General features: G+C 41.1%; 1 protein-coding gene across 1 annotated transcript in view; it reads left to right on the top strand.

Moving 5' to 3' along the window:
• ADAM9 (ADAM metallopeptidase domain 9) overlaps positions 1 to 22,861 on the top strand; it is a 621,882-nt gene that overhangs the window by 306,387 nt on the left and 292,634 nt on the right. The window contains exon 10 of the mRNA XM_053718079.1: positions 1,993 to 2,074. Within this exon, the coding sequence (XP_053574054.1) occupies positions 1,993 to 2,074 (82 nt within the window). The remainder of the gene's footprint in view (positions 1 to 1,992; positions 2,075 to 22,861) is intronic.

Here is a 22,861-nt window from a genome sequence, read left to right as displayed (position 1 = left end):
ACGCATCTTTTGGGAGAAACGTTTTGCAGGCTGTGGTGCCCTCAGAATAGGGTCCGCCTCTCTTTTTACCCTCCTGTTTCATTCAGTGTCCTCTAGAGCTTGGGTTTATGTTTCCCACAAGTAAGGAATGAAGCCGTGGATTCTCCTCATATTAAGATGGAAAATATAAATTATGCTTACCAGATAATTTTATTTCCATCTGTATGAGGAGAGTCCATGGCCCCCGTCCGTTTTCTCCATTGGGTGGACCAAAATCTTTGTTCTTCTTGCACAATTTATACTCTGGTATTTCTCCTACTGTTCCTTGTTCCCTCAAGGAAGAGTAGGAGAAATTTGCACAAAGCACTTAAAAATGACATTACATAGTACAGCTACATAGCGCTGCAGAATCTGTTGGCGCTCTACAAATAACCGATAATAACAATAATAATAATAACAGCTACACTCATATTAACACTGTTAAATAAAATTTATTTAAAAAAAATATTGCACACAAAAGTTTAAAGGACTTAAAGATATGCAATCTCGGGTGTTGGGGGTAAAAAATGTGCCGAAGGGATTTAACATAGAGATACATACATATACATGTCTAAGTATGTATCTATCTCTATATCTCTCTATCTCTCTCTTTATCTCTCTCTTTATCTATCTCTCTCTCTCTCTCTTTATCTCTCTCTCGTTATCTCTCTATCGTTATCTCTCTCTTTCTCTCTCTCTCTTTCTCTCTCTCTTTCTCTCTCTCTCTCTCTCTCTCTTTATCTCTCTCTCTTTATCTCTCTCTTTATCTCTCTCTCTCTTTATCTCTCTCTCTTTATCTCTCTCTCTTTATCTCTCTCTCTTTATCTCTCTCTCGTTATCTCTCTCTCGTTATCTCTCTCTCGTTATCTCTCTCTCTCTCTCTCTCTCTCTCTCTCTCTCTCTCTCTTTCTCTCTCTCTTTCTCTCTCTCTTTCTCTCTCTCTTTCTCTCTCTCTTTCTCTCTCTCTCTCTCTTTCTCTTTCTCTCTTTCTCTTTCTCTCTCTTTCTCTCTCTCTCTTTCTCTCTCTCTCTTTCTCTCTCTCTTTCTCTCTCTCTTTCTCTCTCTTTTTCTCTCTCTTTCTCTCTCTCTCGTTTTAAAGGGACACTGAACCCAAATATTTTCTTTCGCGATTCAGATAGAACATGCAATTTTAAGCAACTTTCTAATTTACTCCTATTATCAATTTTCTTCATTCTCTTGTTATCTTTATTTGAAAAAGAAGGCATCTAAGCTTTTTTTTTTTTTTTTGGTTCAGGACTATGGACAGCATTTTTTTTTATTGGTGGATGAATGTATCCACCAATCAGCAAGGACAACCCAGGTTGTTCACCAAAAATGGCCTGGCATCTAAACTTATATTTTTGCATTTCAAATAAAGATACCAAGAGAATAAAGAAAAATTGATAATAGGAGTAAATTAGAAAGTTGCTTAAAATTCCATGCTCTATCTGAATCACGAAATAAAAAAATTGGGTTCAGTGTCCCTTTAACAATGGTATAATGACCATATATAATTATTTCTTATTCTCTTTATTAGAATACAACCAGAAAATACAGGATATTTGTATTCAGTATTAAAAAAAAAATAGAAAAACAGCTTTTATACGCTAAAGTGGCAAGTATTTAGTGTTACCTCCCCTTACACTTGAACAATAGCAGGAACCTGGCTCTCGTAAACCTAAATGGAATGGAACTCTAATTAATGTCATTGCTTACACCTGTATTTGTTCTACTATTTCATGTCAAAATGACTGCGTTGAAAATATTTCACCAGGTTTGTGCAAGACATGCTTAAGCATTACATACACATATGTGGTACAAGTTTAATTTATGGGAAGCTTGCTAATAAGACCAACTTTCAAATCTATTATTTAAACCCATTTAAAAAAATGTTTAATTGTCATTCTTCGTTGTTCTTGTTTTGAATGTTCTCAAACATATAATTGTGATTAATACTTTATAATTCTCTTGTAGAAAGAAAAGTTTCGGTACCACTGCAGGAATGGCATTTGTGGGCACAGTATGTTCTAGGAGTCATGCTGGTGGCATTAATGCGGTATGAAAAGTTTATATTTTATATACCTGTTGATAAAAAAAAATGCACGGTGGCTTAAACCTTTTCTTTTTTTATCATGTAATTTTAGATTGCTTAAAGGGACACTAAACCCTAAAAAAATGTTTAAAGGGACAGTCTAGGCCAAAATAAACTTTCATGATTCAGATAGAGCATGTAATTTTAAACAATTTTCCAATTTACCTTTATCACCAATTTTGCTTTGTTCTCTTGGTATTCTTAGTTGAAAGCATAACCTAGGAGGTTCATATGCTAATTTCTTAGACCTTAAAGGCCACCTCGTTTCAGAATGCATTTTAACAGTTTTTCACCACTAGAGGGTGTTAGTTCATGTATTTCATATAGATAACACTTTGCTCGTGCACGTGAAGTTATCTGGGAGCAGGCACTGATTGGCTAAACTGCAACTGTCAAAAGAACTGAAATTAAGGGGCAGTTTGCAGAGGCTTAGATACAAGATAATCACAGAGGTTAAAATTATATTAATATAACTGTGTTGGTTATGCAAAACTGGGGAATGGGTAATAAAGGGATTATCTATCTTTTAAAACAATAACAATTCTGGTGTAGACTGTCCCTTTAATTATTCAGATAGAGAATACAAATTTAAACAGCAATACAATTTATTTCTATTATTTATTTTGACTCATTTTTTAGATATTCTTAGTTGAAGAAAAAGCAATGCACATGGGTGAGCCAATCACATGAGGCTTCTATGTGCAGGAACCAATCAGCAGCTACTGAGCCTATCTAGATATGCTTTTCAGCAAAGAATATCAAGAGAATAAAACAAATTAGAAAATAGAAGTATATTAGAAAGTTGTTTAAAATTGCATGCTCTTTCTAAATCATGAAAGAAAAAATGTGGGTTTCATGTCCCTTTAACCCCCCTGCTAAGAGAAGTAGACCGGGAGTCTTCAGATGGTCTAAGTAAGCTACAACAATACCAACATAAAGGGTCAAGATAAGGGTGTCACCCCAGCAAAAAGAAAAAAATACCAACTGTGAAGCCAGGAAAGCAATGGAAAATTGTGGGAGTAGAAAATAAACTAGATAGGCGTCTTGACAATTATACACTAAGGGACATGTGTTCATACTACTGCTCAAGCCTCCTATGAAAGTCCAAAATAATTGAAGTAAAGGTCAAATGTAGAAGCATTTGCAACCGGATACTACATTTAGTAATAGTTGTCTCTATTGCTAACTATTGGAAATAGGAATACCTAACATACCAGAGCTTTTAATCACTCTCATTCGCTGTACATAGAAACATAGAATTTTTTCCGTCCCTCTGTTTACCAGCTTTATTGGTAGTTAATTCCACAAATCCATTACCCTTTGTTAAAAAAAAAATGCGTACTCATATTTCTCCTAAATCTGCTACCTGCTAATTTAAGATTGTGACCCCTTGTTTGATATTTATTTTTCTTCTATAAGGTACGACGAGTCCACGGATTCATCCTATACTTGTGGGATATTATCCTCCTGCTAACAGGAAGTGGCAAAGAGCACCACAGCAGAGCTGTCTATATAGCTCCTCCCTTAGCTCCACCCCCAGTCATTCTCTTTGCCTACTCTAAGTACTAGGAAGGGTAAAGTGAAAGAGGTGATAAAATATTAGTTTTTAATTTCTTCAAGCAAGAGTTTTTTGTTTTAAATGGTACCGGTGTGTACCATTTACTCTCAGGCAGCAGATGATGAAGACTTCTGCCTGGAGGATGATGATCTTAGCATTTGTCACTAAGATCCAGTGCAGTTCCCACAGAGGCTGAGGAACGTTTTCATGCTATATAGCATTGAGGTATGTTCAGTCATTTTTTCTGGAGAGACTGTGTATTTCAGAAAGGCTGACAGTATCCACATGAGGTTAAGGGTAAGCAGTAATCCTAAGAGCTATAGAGGGACATTACTAAGCTTGCATAAGGGGCTATTTCAAAAATGGTTGACACTGAGTTTTTGAATGTTTGTGGGCAAACGTTTTGTGAACTGGGAGTGCTGTTAACGTTTTTTCTGGGCAATAACGTTTTCTGGCAACTTTATTGAGGGTACACTTGGCTTATTTTTTGGGTCTCAGAACCCACATGGCTAGTTTAAAACCGCTATGGTGCGGTTCTTTGTGGCTGTAAAGACATCGAGATGGGCGGGGCCTATTTTCGCGCCTCAGATGCGCAGTTGTTTTCACTTAGCAAGCAGCAAGCTCCAACTCCTGAGGGCCTTTGTGGAAGTTTTGGGCCAAATCGAAGCTTTAACCCCATATTTGCAATCCCTGAGGGCAGGTAGGTGCCACAGCAGGGCTGTGGCAAGTGCTGGGGGTGTTTTTTCCGGATTTAGGCCTTATTATCAATCTGGTTTGCACAATAAAGGGTTAAATGTTATTGTGGACAAACTTACACATATTGAGTCTGCTATAAAAAATTTGAAAAATTTGGTGTATTTTAAAGCAGTTTTGCAGAACGTGTATGCTTTTTCTCCAACATTGGTGTGTCCGGTCCACGGCTTCATCCTTACTTGTGGGATATTCTCTTCCCCAACAGGAAATGGCAAAGAGAGCACACAGCAAGAGCTGTCCATATAGCTCCCCCTCTGGCTCCGCCCCCCAGTCATTCTCTTTGCCGCTCTGAACAAGTAGCATCTCCACGGGGATGGTAAAGAGTATGTGGTGTTAGTTGTAGTTTTTTATTCTTATATCAAGAGTTTTTTATTTTAAAATAGTGCCGGTTTGTACTATTTACTCTACAACAGAAAATGAAGAAGATTTCTGTTAAAGAGGAGTATGATTTTAGAACTAGTAACTAAAATCCATTACTGTTCCCACGCAGGGCTGTTGAAACCAGAGAACTTCAGTTGGGGGGAACAGTTTGCAGGCTTATCTGCTTCAGGTATGATCAGTCATATTTCTAACAAGACATGTTAATGCTAGAAGACTGTCAGTTTTTCCCTTAAGGGATAAGGAAGCCATTTTCTTAGACTCATAACAGATTAAGGCTTATAAATGGGCTCTATACTGGTTGACACTATTGTGGGCTAAATCGATTGGTTTATATCATATTTATATGGCATTTAGAGTGTGTTTGTGTAATTAAAAACACTTTGGGAACGTTTTATTCGCCTGGCAGTTGGTTAGACTACTATTCCAGTCAGAAAGGCCCCTTCACTCAGAGGAAGGAGGCCCCATTTCCGCGCCTCAATTGCGCAGTTTTCTTCCAAGGCATTGCATGCAGCTTCATGTGAGCGGTCCTGTTTCTCAAAAAACGGACTCAGGAAGGTTTACTTCAGTGGTAAATAACTCTCAGGGAAGGTAAAAAGCCGCAGCAAGGCTGTGGCAGTGATTGTAGTGTGTTAAGATTGTTGATTTGAACAAATAGCTCCGGTTTGCTCATTTTAAGGGTTAAAGTCTTGAAACTTGGTGTGCAATACTTTCAAGGCATTAGGACACTGGGGTGCAAATTTTGTACAAATCGGATATTGCCTTCATAGTTTTTCAAACTTGCAGAAATAAAGGGTGCCTTTTTATTATTTAAAGGGACAGTAACGGTTTTGTTTAAAAACATTTTTATTGCATTATTAGCCTGCCAAATTCTGTCTAACATATCTGTACCTTCAGATAGCATATGTTCTGTGTGTATAGAGGCCAAGGTGGTTCCCCCTTTAACTATTTGTGCAAAATGTGCCAGGGCGTCCAAACAAAGTCAGGACAGTGATGTCACATTTAATAGAATTGCCCAAGATGAAGATAGTGGGGATAGTTCCTCATCCTCTCCTTCTGTGTCAACACCAGTTTTGCCCGCGCAGGCGATACCTAGTACATCTAGCGCGTCAATGCTTGTTACTATGCAGCAATTAACTGCAGTAATGGATAATTCTATAGCAAATTTATTATCCAAACTGCCATCATTTCCTAGAAAACGTGATTGCTCAGTTTTAAACACAGAGGATGAGCAAGTTGGCGCTGACGATAACTTATCTGTTGTACCCTCACATCAATCTGAATTGGCAGGGAGGGAGGGTCTGTCTGAAGGGGAAGTTTCTGATTCAGGAAAAGTTTCTCAGCAGGCAGAACCTGATATTGTGGCGTTTAAATTTAAGTTAGAACATCTCCGCGCCCTGCTTAAGGAGGTGCTAACTACGCTCGATGATTGTGATTCTTTGGTAATTCCAGAGAAGCTGTGCAAAATGGACAAATTCTTAGAGGTCCCAGTGCACGCTGATGCCTTTCCGATACCCAAGAGGGTGGCAGACATAGTGACTAAGGAGTGGGAAAGGCCAGGTATACCTTTTGTTCCACCTCCTATATTCAAGAAAATGTTCCCCATTGTCGACCCCAGAAGGGACGCATGGCAAACGGTTCCTAAGGTTGAGGGGGCAGTTTCAACGCTAGCCAAGCGCACAACTATTCCTATTGCGGACAGTTGCGCTTTCAAAGATCCTATGGATAAAAAATTGGAAGGATTGCTAAAAAAGATATTTGTCCAGCAAGGTTTCCTTCTTCAACCAATTTCGTGCATTATTCCTGTCACCACGGCAGCGTCTTTTTGGTTCGAGGAACTAGAAAATTCGCTCCAAAAGGAGACTCCATATGATGAAGTCATGGACAGAATTCACGCACTGAAGTTGGCTAATTCCTTTATCTTGGATGCCGCTTTCCAATTGGCTAAGTTAGCGGCGAAAAATTCAGGTTTTGCTATAGTGGCGCACAGAGCGCTTTGGCTAAAATCTTGGTCGGCGGATGTGTCGTCCAAAACTAAATTGCTTAATATTCCTTTCAAGGGTAAGACCCTTTTTGGGCCGGAATTGAAAGAGATTATTTCTGATATTACTGGTGGTAAGGGCCATGCCCTCCCACAGGATAAGCCTTTCAAGGCTAAGAACAAATCTAATTTTCGTTCCTTTCGCAATTTTAGGAACGGACCAAATCCTAACTCTGCAGCCTCTAGACAAGAAGGCAACGCTTCCCAGCCTAAACCAGCATGGAAACCATTGCAAGGCTGGAACAAGGGTAAACAGGCCAAGAAGCCTGCTGCTGCTACCAAGACAGCATGAAGGGGTAGCCCCCGATCCAGGACCGGATCTAGTAGGGGGCAGACTTTCTCTCTTTGCTCAGGCTTGGGCAAGAGATGTTCCGGATCCCTGGGCACTAGAAATAGTCTCTCAGGGGTATCTTCTAGAGTTCAAGGAACTTCCTCCAAGGGGAAGGTTCCACATGTCTCGCTTATCTTCAGACCAGATAAAGAGACATGCATTCTTACATTGCGTAGGAGACCTATTAAAGATGGGAGTGATACACCCAGTTCCAACAGCGGAACAAGGCCTGGGTTTTTACTCAAACCTGTTCGTAGTTCCCAAAAAAGAGGGAACCTTCAGACCAATTCTGGATTTAAAAATTCTAAACAAATTCCTCAGGGTTCCATCTTTCAAAATGGAAACCATTCGGACGATTTTACCAACAATCCAGGAGGGTCAATATATGACTACCGTGGACTTAAAGGATGCGTACCTGCATATTCCTATCCACAAAGATCATCATCAGTTCCTGAGGTTCTCCTTTCTGGACAAACATTATCAGTTCGTGGCTCTTCCATTCGGTTTAGCTACTGCTCCCAGAATTTTCACAAAGGTGCTAGGGTCCCTTCTAGCGGTGCTAAGGCCGAGGGGCATTGCTGTAGCACCTTACCTAGACGACATTGTATTCCAAGCGTCGTCTCTTTCCAAAGCAAGGGCTCATACAGACATTGTATTAGCCTTTCTCAGATCTCATGGGTGGAAGGTGAACATAGAAAAGAGTTCCCTGTCCCCGTCCACAAGGGTTCCTTTTCTGGGAACAATAATAGATTCTGTAAAAATGAAAATATTTCTGACAGAGGTCAGAAAGTTAAAGCTTCTAAACGCTTGTCAAGTTCTTCAATCTATTCCTCAGCCTTCCATAGCTCAGTGCATGGAGGTAATAGGATTAATGGTTGCAGCAATGGACGTGGTTCCTTTTGCTCGAATTCATCTAAGACCATTGCAACTGTGCATGCTCAAACAGTGGAATGGGGATTATGCAGACTTGTCTCCCCAGATTCAAGTAGACCAGGTAACCAGAGACTCACTCCGCTGGTGGTTGACTCAGGATCACCTGTCTCAGGGAATGAGTTTCCGCAGACCAGAGTGGGTCATCGTCACGACCGACGCCAGTCTCTTAGGCTGGGGCGCGGTCTGGGACTCCCTGAAAGCTCAGGGTATATGGTCTTGGGAAGAGTCTCTTCTCCCGATAAACATTTTGGAACTGAGAGCGATATTCAATGCGCTCCTGGCTTGGCCTCAACTAGCAGAGGCCGGATTCATAAGATTTCAGTCGGACAACATGACGACTGTAGCGTACATCAATCATCAGGGGGGAACAAAGAGTTCCTTGGCGATGAGAGAGGTATCCAAGATCATCAAATGGGCGGAGGATCACTCCTGCCATCTATCTACAATTCACATCCCAGGAGTAGACAACTGGGAGGCGGATTATTTGAGTCGTCAGACTTTCCATCCGGGGGAGTGGGAACTCCACCCGGAGGTCTTTGCCCAGTTAACTCAACTATGGGGCACTCCAGATATGGATCTGATGGCGTCTCGTCAGAACTCCAAGGTTCCTCGATACGGGTCCAGATCCAGGGATCCCAAGGCGATACTAGTGGATGCATTGGTGGCGCCTTGGTCGTTCAATCTTGCTTATGTGTTTCCACCGTTCCCTCTCCTTCCCAGGCTTGTAGCCAGGATCAAACAGGAGAAGGCCTCGGTGATTCTGATAGCTCCTGCGTGGCCACGCAGGACTTGGTATGCAGACCTGGTGAATATGTCATCGGCTCCACCATGGAAGCTACCTTTAAGACAGGATCTTCTAGTACAAGGTCCATTCGAACATCCAAATCTAGTCTCTCTGCAGCTGACTGCTTGGAAATTGAACGCTTGATTTTATCTAAGCGTGGGTTTTCAGATTCAGTTATAGATACTCTGGTCCAAGCCAGAAAACCTGTGACTAGGAAAATTTACCATAAGATATGGAAAAAATATATCTGTTGGTGCGACTCCAAGGGATACTCTTGGATTAAATTAAAATTCCGAGGATTCTTTCCTTTCTCCAAGAGGGTTTGGATAAAGGTTTGTCAGCTAGTTCTCTAAAAGGACAGATATCTGCTCTGTCTGTTTTGTTGCACAAACGTCTGGCAGCAGTGCCAGATATACAGGTGTTTGTACAGGCTTTAGTCAGAATCAAGCCTGTCTACAGACCTTTGACTCCTCCATGGAGTCTAAATTTAGTTCTTTCAGTTCTTCAAGGGGTTCCGTTTGAACCTTTGCATTCCATAGATATTAAGTTACTATCTTGGAAAGTCCTGTTTTTAGTTGCTATTTCTTCTGCTAGAAGAGTTTCTGAATTATCTGCTTTACAGTGTACTCCTCCCTATCTGGTATTTCATGCAGATAAGGTAGTTTTACGTACCAAACCTGGTTTTCTTCCAAAAGTAGTTTCCAACAGGAATATTAACCAGGAAATAGTTGTTCCTTCCCTATGTCCGAATCCAGTTTCGAAGAAGGAACGTTTGTTACACAACCTAGATGTGGTCCGTGCTTTGAAATTCTATTTAGAAGCAACAAAGGACTTCATCCTTGTTTGTCGTGTATTCTGGTAAGAGGAGAGGGCAGAAAGCTACTGCTACCTCTCTTTCTTTTTGGCTGAAAAGCATCATCCGATTGGCTTATGAGACTGCCGGACGGCAGCCTCCTGAACGAATTACAGCTCATTCTACTAGAGCTGTGGCTTCCACATGGGACTTCAAGAACGAGGCTTCTGTTGATCAGATCTGTAAGGCAGCGACTTGGTCTTCTCTGCATACTTTTGCCAAATTTTACAAATTCGATACTTATGCTTCTTCGGAGGCTGTTTTTGGGAGAAAGGTTTTGCAAGCCGTGGTGCCTTCTGTTTAGGTAACCTGATTTGCTCCCTCCCTTCATCTGTGTCCTAAAGCTTTGGTATTGGTTCCCACAAGTAAGGATGAAGCCGTGGACCGGACACACCAATGTTGGAGAAAACAGAATTTATGTTTACCTGATAAATTTCTTTCTCCAACGGTGTGTCCGGTCCACGGCCCGCCCTGGTTTTTAATCAGGTTTGAAAAATTTATTTCTTTATACACTACAGTCACCACGGCACCCTATAGTTTCTCCTTTTTCTCCTAACCGTCTGTCGAATGACTGGGGGGCGGAGCCAGAGGGGGAGCTATATGGACAGCTCTTGCTGTGTGCTCTCTTTGCCATTTCCTGTAGGGGAAGAGAATATCCCACAAGTAAGGATGAAGCCGTGGACCGGACACACCGTTGGAGAAAGAAATTTATCAGGTAAACATAAATTCTGTTTTTTCTCTTAAAGGCGCAGTACCGTTTTTTAAGATTGTTATTTTTTCACTAAATAAAGTGTTTTCATGCTTTTTTGTAGTTATTACTAGCCTGTTCAACATGTCTGACATTGAGGAAAGTCAATGTTCAATATGTTTAAAAGCCATTGTGGAACCCCCACTTAGAATGTGTCCCTCATGCACTGAAAGGTCAATCAATTGCAAAGAACATATTTTAGCTACTAAAAGTATGTTGCAGGATGATTCTCAGTCAGAAGGGAATCGGATTATGCCATCTAATTCTCCCCAAGTGTCACAACCATTAACGCCCGCACAAGCGACGCCAAGTACTTCTAGTGCGTCTAATTCTTTTACCCTGCAAGATATGGCCACAGTTATGAATACTACCCTCACAGAGGTTTTATCTAAGCTGCCTGGGTTGCAGGGGAAGCGCAGTAGGTCTGGTGTGAGAACAAACGCTGAGCCTTCTCACGCTTTATTAGCCATATCCGATGTACCCTCACAATGTTCTGGGTTGGGGGTGAGGGATTTGCTGTCTGAGGGAGAGATTTCTGATTCAGGAAAGATGTTCCCTCAGACAGACTCAGATATGACGGCTTTTAAATTTAAGCTAGAACACCTCCGCTTGTTGCTCAGGGAGGTTTTAGCGACTCTGGATGATTGTGACCCTATTGTAGTTCCAGAGAAATTGTGTAAAATGGACAGATTTCTAGAGGTTCCTGCCTACACTGATATTTTTCCGGTCCCTAAGAGGATTTCGGACATTGTTACTAAGGAGTGGGATAGAACAGGTATTCCGTTCCCTCCCCCTCCTACTTTTAAGAAAATGTTTCCCATATCAGACACCATGCAGGACTCGTGGCAGACGGTCCCTAAGGTGGAGGGAGCTAATTCTACCCTGGCTAAGCGTACAACTATACCTAATGAGGACAGTTGTGCTTTCAAAGATCCTATGGATAAAAAATTAGAGGGTCTCCTGAAGAAAATATTTGTTCATCAGGGTTTTCTTCTCCAACCTATAGCGTGCATTGTTCCTGTAACTACTGCAGCTGCTTTTTGGTTTGAGGCTCTGGAGGAGGCTCTTCAGGTTGAGACCCCATTAGATGATATTCTGGATAGAATTAGGGCTCTCAAGCTAGCTAATTCTTTCATTACAGATGCCGCTTTTCAACTGGCTATATTAGCAGCAAAGAATTCAGGTTTTGCCATTCTAGTGCGTAGAGCGTTATGGCTTAAGTCCTGGTCTGCTGATGTGTCATCAAAATCTAAGCTTTTAGCCATCCCTTTCAAAGGTAAGACCCTATTCGGGCCTGAACTGAAAGAGATAATTTCAGACATCACTGGAGGGAAAGGCTATGCCCTTCCTCAGGATAAGACAAATAAGATGAGGACCAAACAAAATAATTTTCGTTCCTTTCGAAACTTCAAAGGTGGTCCCTCTACCTCTTCCCCTACTGCAAGACCAGAGGGGAATTTTGCTCAATCCAAGTCAGTCTGGAGACCTAACCAGACCTGAAATAAAGGTAAACAGGCCAAGAAGCCTGCTGCTGCTACTAAGGCAGCATGAAGGGGCAGCCCCCGAACCGGGACCGGATCTAGTAGGGGGCAGACTTTCTCTCTTTGCTCAGTCTTGGGCAAGAGACGTTCAGGACTCCTGGGTTTTAGAAATCGTAACCCAGGGGTATTTTCTAGATTTCAAAGATTCTCCGCAAAGGGGGAGATTCCATCTTTCTCAATTGTCTGCAAACCAGACAAAAAGAGAGGCGTTCTTACGCTGTGTAGAAGACCTATATACCATGGGAGTGATCCGCCCAGTTCCGAAAGCAGAACAGGGGCAGGGGTTTTACTCCAATCTGTTTGTGGTTCCCAAAAAAGAGGGAACCTTCAGACCAATTTTAGATCTCAAGATCCTAAACAAATTCCTCAGAGTCCCATCCTTCAAGATGGAGACCATTCGGACTATTTTACCAATGATCCAGGAGGATCAATATATGACCACCGTGGACTTAAAGGATGCGTATCTACATATCCCTATCCACAAAGATCATCACCAGTTCCTCAGGTTCGCCATATATATATATATATATATATATATATATATATACATGTATTTTTGAATAAATATAACATATTACTGTGTGAGCGGGAGCAATAAATAGCACTCCATAATCTATCACTGAGATGGGCTTGTCTACTGGATGCAGTCTTTTGTAGCAACACTTACTGACTGTTAAGTAAAATACACCTTCATAGCCTGCAGGCTAATTATAGACATGCTTTACATAGCCCGGGTACATAGAAACATGCACCAAATAACTTCTACAACACTTTCTTTCTAATGACACAGTGAGTCCATGGATCATTATTAATTACGGTTGGGAATATCACTCCTGCCCAGCAGTAGGCGGCAAAGAGCACCACAGCAAAGCTGTTAAATATCACCTCCCTTCCCTCCCACCCCAGTCATTCTCTTTGCCTACGTTAGAGCAAGGACGTGGTAAAGTTAGGTGTTAGTAAAAGATTCTTCAAGCAAGATTTTATTATTTTTTAAGTAGTGCAAGATTGTGCTGCTTTGTTCTAGGGTGTAGCCGTAGTCCATATCAGTTTCTTCAGAAGAGCAGTGGTGGCTTTAGAGCAATGGGAACTTGTGGGACATAATTCTCACTGCGCCTCCCATGTAGTTTATGCTGCCCTAACTCTGAAAGCCTGAGTAAGATTACTCAGTCTTTATCTCCTTTTTTCACAGGTCCATGTGAGGGAGAAGACCTCTCAAACCTAGTGAGCTGCCATGCTGCCTGGCAGATTTATGAGGTAAGTGCTGACTTTATTTTTCGGAGTACAACAGGAAAAAGTGGGCACTTTATTCAATAAGGGACACACTCCACACAGTTTTTCTCCTATATGTTAAGGGGAACATATAATGACAGTATGGTCATGGCAGGCACTGGGGCTGAGGATTGTTAAAAAATAGGCTCTTGTTATGTGGTTTCATTTCTGCCGGCGGCTTGAATCTATAATATGCCGACCGGGAGATTCATTTTTCAGACGCCCACGATGAGTGGGGCTAACTGAGGTGGCGGTTTACTGGTGCGCGCCATTTTCCCCTGCATTCACTGTTACCGGATAACAATCTCACTGGAAAGCGCATAATAAAGTTTAAATCTGCGCTTTTGGGAGCGGACAGCTGCTCACAATACTGCAAACGCTGTTGTTGATATTTTGCGAGTTCCGGATCATTTACTAGAGAGATTCTATCTGGTGTCAGCAGGGCAGGTAGGAACCTCAGCAAAGCTAAGCTGAGGTGTACAGGTTGTTAATAGTACTTGCATACACTCTGTTTAGTTACTTACTGCAGAATATAAAAAAGGTTACGTTTTAAAATTTAAAGTGACAGTAACGTTTTTTTTTGTGTTTAAATTTTTATTAAAATGTAAGGTTTTTTTTGTGGTAAATTGTTCCATTTTGAGTCAGAAAGGACCAAGAGGCCTTGCAAAATGCTTGTTTTGGTGCTATGTGGAACCACCTATCCCTTCTGTTCCTTATGTTTTGAGAGAACTTTAAATTACAGGAATAGATTTTTTTCTGAGCCAACATTGTCTAAGGCAGATACTGTTTAGGTGCCTAACAACAATGTTTACTGTATACCACAGCTTTCTCCTCAAGTGTTCAAATTTTTTATCGCCCACTCATACAGTGCCCTGCGCTTCCTCTCTAACTCCACCTGGAGTCACGTTGCAAGACATTGCTTCCCTCATGCCCTCTGCAGTCTCTGATGCGTTTTCCCATGCTGCAGGTAATGCGCAAGAGGAAAGGTAAACTTTCAGTAATTGAGGTTGCTTACGCTGTTGTTGCTATTTTGAATGCCCCCTCCCAGAAGCCAGGTTTGGGTAGGAGATGTTCAGGATCCCTGGGCGGTGGACATCGTGTCCCAGGAATACAAACTAAAGTCAAGACCTTTCCTCCCAGGGGCAGTTTTCTGCTTTCAAGATTATCTCTAGATCAGACACAGAGAGAGGCGTTCTTACACTGTGTTTGGGACCTCTCTGACCTGGGATTGATGGTTCCTGTTACAATGCAGTAATGAGGTCTGGGGTTCTATTCCAATCTGTTCGTGGTTCCCAAAAAAGGGAACCTTCAGACCGATTTTAGATCTCAAGAGTCTAAACAAATTCCTCAGAGTGCCGTCCTTCAAGATGAAAACTATTCGTTCCATTCTTCCTTTGGTCCAGGAGGGTCAATTTATGACAATGGTGGATTTAAAGGACGCGTACCTGCATGTTCCCCTACTCAGGGACCATCACAAGTTTCTAAGGTTTGCTTTTCTAGTCAAACACTTTGTTTGTGACTCTTCCATTTCGTCTTACCACAGTTACCAGAATTTCCTCAAAGGTCCTGGGATCACTGCTAGCGGTACTACGATAGTGGGGCATTGCAGTGGCATCTTATCTGAACGACATTCTAGTTCAGGCGTCTTCCTTTCAACAAGCAAGATCTCACACTGAAATGTTGTTATCCTTCCTGCGGTCTCACAGATGGAAGGTGAATTTGGAAGAGAGTTCCTTAGTTCCAAATACAAAGGTTTTTTTCTTGGGAACCATAATAGATTCCTTATCAATGAAGATTTTTCTGACAGGGTCAGGACATCAAAGATTTTCGAATGTTGCCTAGCACTTTAGTCCTCTCCTCGGCCATCAGTGGCTCAGTGTATGGAGGTAATCGGGCTGATGGTAGCGGCAATGGACATCATCCAGGTCGTCCGTTTCCATCTCAGACCATCTCAGACCTCTGAGGCTCAGGCAGTGGAACGGAGATTATGCGGATCTGTCTCCGCGATTACAGCTGGAGCAGGAGGCAAGGGATTCTCTATTTTTGGTGATTGTCTCTGGATCATCTTTCCAGTGAACCTGCTTTTGCAGAACCTCTTGGGTGATTGTGACAACAGATGTCAGCCTTCTGGGAGGCTTTCTAAAGGCTTAGAGAACAGGGAGATGGTCGGAGTGTGTTCTTCCCCTAAACATTCTGGAACTGAGAGCAATCTTCAATGGTCTCCTGGCCTGGTCTTGGTTAACTTCGGCCCAGTTCTTCAGGTTCCAGTCGGACAATTTAACCTCAGTGGTTTTCATCAACTATCAGGGAGGAGCTAGGAGTTCCTTGGCCATGATAGAGGTAGCCAAGATCATTCAGTGGGCAGAGACCCACAATTGCTGTGGTGGACTTCCTGAGCAGGCAGACCCTTCTTTCGGGGGAGTGGGAGCTCCACCCGGAAGTATTTTCCAGCTTGATTCTCAAATGGGGTCAGCCGTAATTGGATCTCATATCATCTCGGCAGAATGCCAAGCTCCCAAGGTAAGGTTCTGAGAGACGCTCTAGCGGTACCTTGGAATTTCAGTTTTGCATACCTATTGTCTATTGTTTTTTTCCTCAAGTCATTGCTCGAATCAAGCTGGAGAGGGCGTCGGTGACCCTCATTGCACCGGCGTGGCCTTGCAGGATTTGGTATGCAGACCTGGTGGACATGTCATCTCTTCCACCTTGGAGACTTCAGTTGGGGAAGGACCTTCTATTTCAAGGGGCCTTCCTTCATATAAATTTAGTTTCTCAGAGTCTGACTGATTGGAGATTGAACGCTTAAATTTATCCAAGCGTGTATTTCGGACTCGGTCATTGAGACCTTGATTCACGTAAACCTGTGACTAGAAAGATTTTACCATGAGATATCTATATCAGTGTGAATACAAAGGTTACTCTTGGAGTAGATTTGGGATTCCTAGAATTCTGTTTTTTCTCCAAGAAGGTTTGGAGAAGGGTTTATTGAAAAGTTCCCTAAAGGGTCAAATATCTGCCTTCTCTATTTTGTTACTTAAGCGTCTGGGGATATCCCAGACGTGCAATCTTTTTGTCAGGCTCAGTCCTGTGTTTAAACCAGTTACGCCTTCCTGGAGTCTTATTTTAGTTCTTTTGGTTCTTTAAGGGGCTCCGTTGGAGCCTAGGCATTCCTTAGATATTAAGTTGTTATCTTGGGAAGTTTTGTTTCTTGTTGCTATTCTTCTGCTCGTAGAATGTCCGCGCTCTCGGTATTACAGTATGAGTTCCCTTACCTTATTTTTCATCAGATAAGGTGGCTTTATGTACTAAATTAGGGTTTGTCCCTAAAGTAGTTACAGATCGGAACATTAATCAGGAGATTGTTGTTCCTTCCTTGTGTCCTAATCCTTCTTCTCAGGAGGAACGGCTTCTACACAATCTGGACGTGGTACGTGCAGTAAAATTCTATTTACAGGTGACTAAGGATTTTTGTCAGTTTTCTGTTTAACGTAAGGGACAGAAAGCTACGGCTGCTTCTCTTTCTTTGTGGCTGAATAGTATCATTTGCTTTGCCTATGAATCTGCTGGACAGCAGCCTCCTGAGGGAGTAACAGCTCTTTCTACGAGGGTTGTTTCCTCTTCCTGGGCATTCAAAGATGAAGCCTCTATGGAACAGATTTGCAAGGCTGCAACTTGGTTCTTTCTTCATACCTTTTCAAACTTCTATAAATTTGACTCTTTTGCCTTGACTGAGGCCGCTTTTGGGAGAAAGGTTCTTCAAGCAGTGGTGCCTTCCGTTTCGGTTTCCTTTCTTGTCCCTCCCTTATCATCTGTGTACTCTAGCTTGGGTATTGATTCCCAACAGTAATAAATGATGATCCGTGGACTTATCATGTCATTAGAAAGAAAAAAAAAAATTATCCTTACCTGATATATTTCTTCCTTTCTTGACACGATGAGTCCACGGCCCGCCCTGTTATTTAGACAGGTTGTTAGTATTTTATAAACTTCAGACACCTCTGCACCTTGTTGCTTCCTTTCTCTCCTTTACTTCGGTCGAATGACTGGAATGGGAGGGAAGTGAGCTGATATTTAAAAGCTTTGCTGTGGTGCTCTTTGCCGCCTCATGCTGGGCAGGAGTGATATTCCCAACAGTAATTAATGATGATCTGTGGACTCATGTTAAGAAAGAAAGAAATTTATCAGGTAAGCATAAATTTTGTTTTTAGGCGCTTTTGAGCACTATTGTAAAATCTTAAAAAAAAAAGAAAAAAACAAACAAACACACTGGAGTGCAATACTGTCAGCTACAACTTCCTTTGCTACCACGAGTGGAGAGGTATTTAAAGGGGTACTGAACCCAATTTTTTTCTTGTGTGATTCAGATAGAGCATGCTATTTTTTTTTATTTTTAACCATTTATTTATATCCAACAACGAATACAAGTTCCATGAAAACAAGAAGCCACACTCTTACAGTTCATAAACAAGAAACAATGGGAAGAAAAATAATAATTGTCAGCCAAAATTACATATTACCCATCATATATCTAATTGGTTAGACCCAAGCCATCTGAGTATCTTCATGCTGCTCATTGTTGGGATGTTTTATTTATATATAAAAAAAAAGAACCAAACGAAGAAAAAAGAAGAAGAAAACAACAAAAAAAAAAAAAAAAAGGGAAAAGGGAGGGGGGCCGGAGGGGGGAAGAAGGGGAAGGAATGGGAAGCTGAGGATAGGGAAAAAACCCGGTTCTCTCAAACCTCCTCTAACTCACCAAATGCCCAATACTATTAACTCCGAATTCTTAAATGGAGAAATTAAATAATCGATTTCTCTCTCCGGGAAAATCTTAATAAATGGTGCCCATTTGTCAAAGAATTTCTTTACATCAGGTTCATTATCTATATTAGTATTTTTCTGTTCTAAGATATACTGTTTTTTTAGGTAATCCCTGATTTCAGCAATAGTTGGTACCGCTTTCAGCTTCCATTTCTTGCAAATCAGATATCTGGTGGCTAAAATAGATAGGTTGACTAATTTCTCATTAAACTGTCGCCCTTCTTCCGATTTTAGACAAAATATAATCTGGAACATTGAAAGAGCTATTCGTTCGATTTTAAGTTTGTTCTTAAGCCAGTATTCCAGCTTACTCCATACATTTCTCACCCTAGGGCATTGCCAAAACATATGAATTATATTGGCCGCAGGATAGGAACATTTGGGGCATTTATTAAATTGATGATTTCGGACTCTGAGGCCTCTTTCCGGGGTGAAGTATGCCATATGCAGAAGTTTCAGATGAGCATCACGCCAGTTAGATGAAGATGTCGTTTTTATTACTTTGTTAACTGAAGATTGAATAGTTTTCGAGTCAATATTACTATGCGGGATTAAAACGTCCCAGGACCCGGCCAGTTTCTCCAATATCGGGGTGGCCTTGTTAAGATTCAAAGTATGATAACATGGGGCAATAGACATGGAAATATTTTTGGTTATTGTTAACCAGGTTTCTAAGCTTCCCAGGGTCCAGTTCCATCCAAACTTGTGTGTAAGCTCTGTAATGTAATGTCTTATCTGTAAATATGCATAAAAATCTTTATTTAGCAAATTGAATTCAGTCCGCAGCTCCTCAAAAGATTTAACACATTTTTTCTCCTGATCGATAAAGTAAATAACCCTATCCAGCCCCCTGTTATACCATCTGTTAAAAGTAGCTGAATCCAAACCTGGTGGAAAATTTGGATTTTTAGTTAAAGGAAGATGTTTTGATGCCATAGAGCATATGGTAAGAAATTTGGATATTTTGAACCAAGCTTTAATTGGATTTAAGATAGATTTAAGTTCCTTTATGCTTCTGGGAAGATCTTTAGGATCCGTATGTGCCAGAGCTATTGGAGAATATGGATCACATACATTCTGTTCTAGGTCATTATTTAGGACATAGTTCTTGGTGGAAAACCAGTCCGCTATTATGCGGGCCAGGAAACAAAGATTATAGAATCTTAAGTTCGGCAGTGCCAAACCTACCAACTCTCTTGGCATCATTAACTTAGGGAGGGCTATTTTGGCCCTCTTCCCCTGCCATATAAATTGCCCAATTGCTGAATTCATTGAACGTATATCTTTCTCAAATAGGATTAATGGAACATTCTGCAAAATATAAAGCAGTTTTGGGAGAAGAGTCATTTTAAATAGGGCTGATCGGCCAGATATTGAGAGTGGTAGGTTTTGCCAGATCGTAAGCCTTTCCCTAATAGACCTTAACATTGGGGTTATATTCATCTTATACAAATCTTTTAAATTAATTGGTATTTTAATTCCCAGATATTTCAATGAGTCCGACACCACTCTAAAGGGTAAGTCTGTCTTGCTGGTCTTGTTTTTCCTGAGCCAGATTAGTTCTGATTTCATCGCATTTACTTTGTATCCTGAGAATACCCCGAAATGGTCAGTGATCTGCAGGAGTTTTGGGATATTTTGTGCTGTATTAGATATATATATAAGTAGATCATCTGCATATAATCCGACTTTCATTTCATGACTCCTAATTTTTATGCCATCCAATGAGCTCCTGATCCTGATTGCTAAAGGTTCTATAGCCAAATCAAAAAGGAGCGGGGAGAGAGGACAGCCCTGACGAGTGCCCCTTTTTAATGCAATTGGGGGAGAGATATCATTGTTAATAATCAAGCTTGTGAAAGAATAATTATAGAGGTTCTCCACAAATCTAGGGAAGTTACCTTCAATCCCAAACCTTGCTAGAGAAAGGGTTAGATGTTTATGAACTACTAAGTCAAAAGCTTTTTCCGCATCAATTGACAAAATGGCCAGGTCCGGGGAGTCCTCTCCCCCCGCCCCCTGTGTGGACTTGTTCTGAACATATTCCATAGTCAGAAGTAACTCCCTGATCTTTGCCGACGAATTACGATTATTAAGAAAACCAGCTTGGTCCGGATGGATTACTACAGCAAGAATGGGCTGAAGTCTCATTGCTAAAATGGAGGAGAGAATTTTATAATCTGAGTTTAACAATGCAATTGGTCTATAAGACTCCTTGCGTGTAGGGTCTTTCCCCTCTTTTAAAATCAGAGTGGTTAGAGAGGACGCGAAGGAAGACGTAGGCTGTTTATAATGAATAAAGATATCATTATAAAGATTAGCTAAGTAAGGAACTATCTCTGAAGATAAGATTTTATAAAATTCATTGGGCAATCCATCCGGACCAGCTGTCTTATTCAAGGAAAGTTTAGAAATTGTTTTTTCAATTTCTTCCGGCGTAATGAGAGCATTGAGTTTAGCGGCCTCTTCAGAGGTAACCGTAGGGAAAATAATTTTACTATAGAATTTGGACGCTTTGTCAGTGTCAAACTCCGTATTGGTGTAAAGTTGTTGAAAGTATTGGTGGAACGTATTTGTAATTTCGTCAGAGTCAGAGAGATATCTCCCATTATGTTGGATTTTGTCGATATTGGATTTTTTGTTCTCGCTTTTGATTAATTTAGATAACATTTTACCAGACTTATTACCAAATTTGTGGAGTTTAGCTTGCAATCTAAGCTCTTTATATGTTTCCTGAGTTAGATAGAAGGTATCTCTTGCATCTTTAGTTTGTATGTACCTTGCCCAGTTTAGGGGGGTTCTTTCCAATAAGTAGGTGTTATAAGCGTTAGTCAAAGAATTATAGGCTTCCTTTTCTCTTGCTTTTTTTTTTTTATTTTGAATAATGGAATATGCAATTATTTCTCCTCTGAGGACTGCCTTAGCAGTTTCCCAGAAGATATCTGTGCGGTCTACATAGTTAATATTAAGTTGAGCATAATCCTTAAATTTATTACTGAGCCATTGTTTAAATTTCAGATCAGTGAAAAGATAATAGGGAAAAAAGAATCGCGAGGTCTTTGGTCTAGATTGTACCAAGTTAAATTCAAGAGAAACGGGTCCATGGTCCGACAAGAAAATTGGCATTATCTCAGATTTAATCTTTGTGGAGCTCAAGTGATCACTAATCAAAAATAAGTCAATCCTGGATAAGGTTTTGTGAGCCTTGGATAGGCAGGTAAAATCTTGGATGTCAGGGTTCTGATATCTCCAAATATCTCGCAGGGAGAGAATCTGTTTAATCTTTTTGATCAATTTAAAGTCAAGATTATCCTTTTTCTGTTTTAATTGTTTAGTGTCTTTTCTGAGTCTATCTATGGGACATTGGGGGGCCATATTAAAGTCCCCCCCCAAAATTAGGTGACCTTCCACAGAAGAGAGGAGTTTCAATTGTAATAAGTCCCAGAATTCAGGGTCAGTCCTATTTGGGCCATAGACATTGCAAATTGTATATTTTGCCTGACCTATTTTCACTTTAACTATAACATACCTCCCCCCGGGATCGGCCTCAGAGTGAAAAATCTCTGCTTGGATTTTTTTGCCTATAAGTAGTGCGACTCCCCTTTTCTTCCCTAAGCTCGGTGCTGCATAGACTTCTTTTACCCAGGATGATTTTAATTTTAATGACTCCTCTAAGCTTAAATGAGTTTCCTGTATTAGAGCGATATCTGTCTGAGCTTTCCGTAAGTGTGCTAAGATTGCTTTACGTTTAATGGGGGAGGAAATTCCTCCTACATTCCAGGATACAATTTTAAAATTTTCAAGTTTATACGTCATATCTCTCTAAGTATAGGGGGGGATAAGAAAAATTGGAAGATGGGGGGAATGAGAGAACCGGCGGGGAAAAGGGAGAGGAGAAAAGGGGAGGGAAGAGAAGGAAAGAAATAAAAAAAAATAAAAATAAAATAAATAAATAAAAAATAAAAATAAAAAAAAAATAAAATGAGGGGGGGGAAATGAGAGGAATGGGGGAGTCCAATTCCTCGTATTTGTAGTCGCCTTCATCATAATCTGGTTAACAGAGCTGGTAAGTTATAGACTATATTTATGTATCTAGGGTCTTAAAAAGGTTCTCCGCAATTTGAGGGTCTTCAGTAATATGTGTTGTCCCCCTTATTACCACTTTCAATTTTGCGGGATAAATAAGGGCCGCCCTACACCCTTGTTGAATAAATTTAGAGCAAATTGGGGCCAACTCTCTTCTCTTTAAGGCTGTATCTGCCGCAAAGTCCTGGAAAATCATAATTCTAAAGTTTTTCCAGCAGTAGAAGCAATTTTTCAGTTTATAGTGTCAAAAAGGAAAGCAATATTGAGTTTTACCCCTTCTGTGTGTAACTAACAGTGGGGTTCCAGGACAGCATCTAACAACCTTGGGACCTGTGTTTCCAAGATTAGACCTCCAGTCAGGCTATGTGATTCTATTTTCCCCCTTAGTGAAGTATGAGTCTAAGACCATAGGTAATATGGCGAAACTCACCCCTGCACCCGCGGTCTAGCCACTCACCGCTCCCGCCGTCTTGGTCCGGACCCCTGCCAAGGGGAGTGAGTCAGAGAGGCAGATTTTCTTCAGGAGCTCCTGTTCCGCTGCGGCACGTCTCAGCTAGTAGCTCCCCTCACGCAACAACGGTGGGAGGGGAGAGAGCAGCGCTTCACTAGGAGCCAACGTCGGCAAGGAGAGACCTCCAGCAGGACGCCAACAGGC

Source organism: Bombina bombina, chromosome 6 (assembly GCF_027579735.1).
Source record: "Bombina bombina isolate aBomBom1 chromosome 6, aBomBom1.pri, whole genome shotgun sequence".
NCBI lineage: Eukaryota > Metazoa > Chordata > Amphibia > Anura > Bombinatoridae > Bombina > Bombina bombina.
Note: the sequence above shows the minus strand (reverse complement) of the source record. Positions and strands in the feature narration are given on the sequence as shown.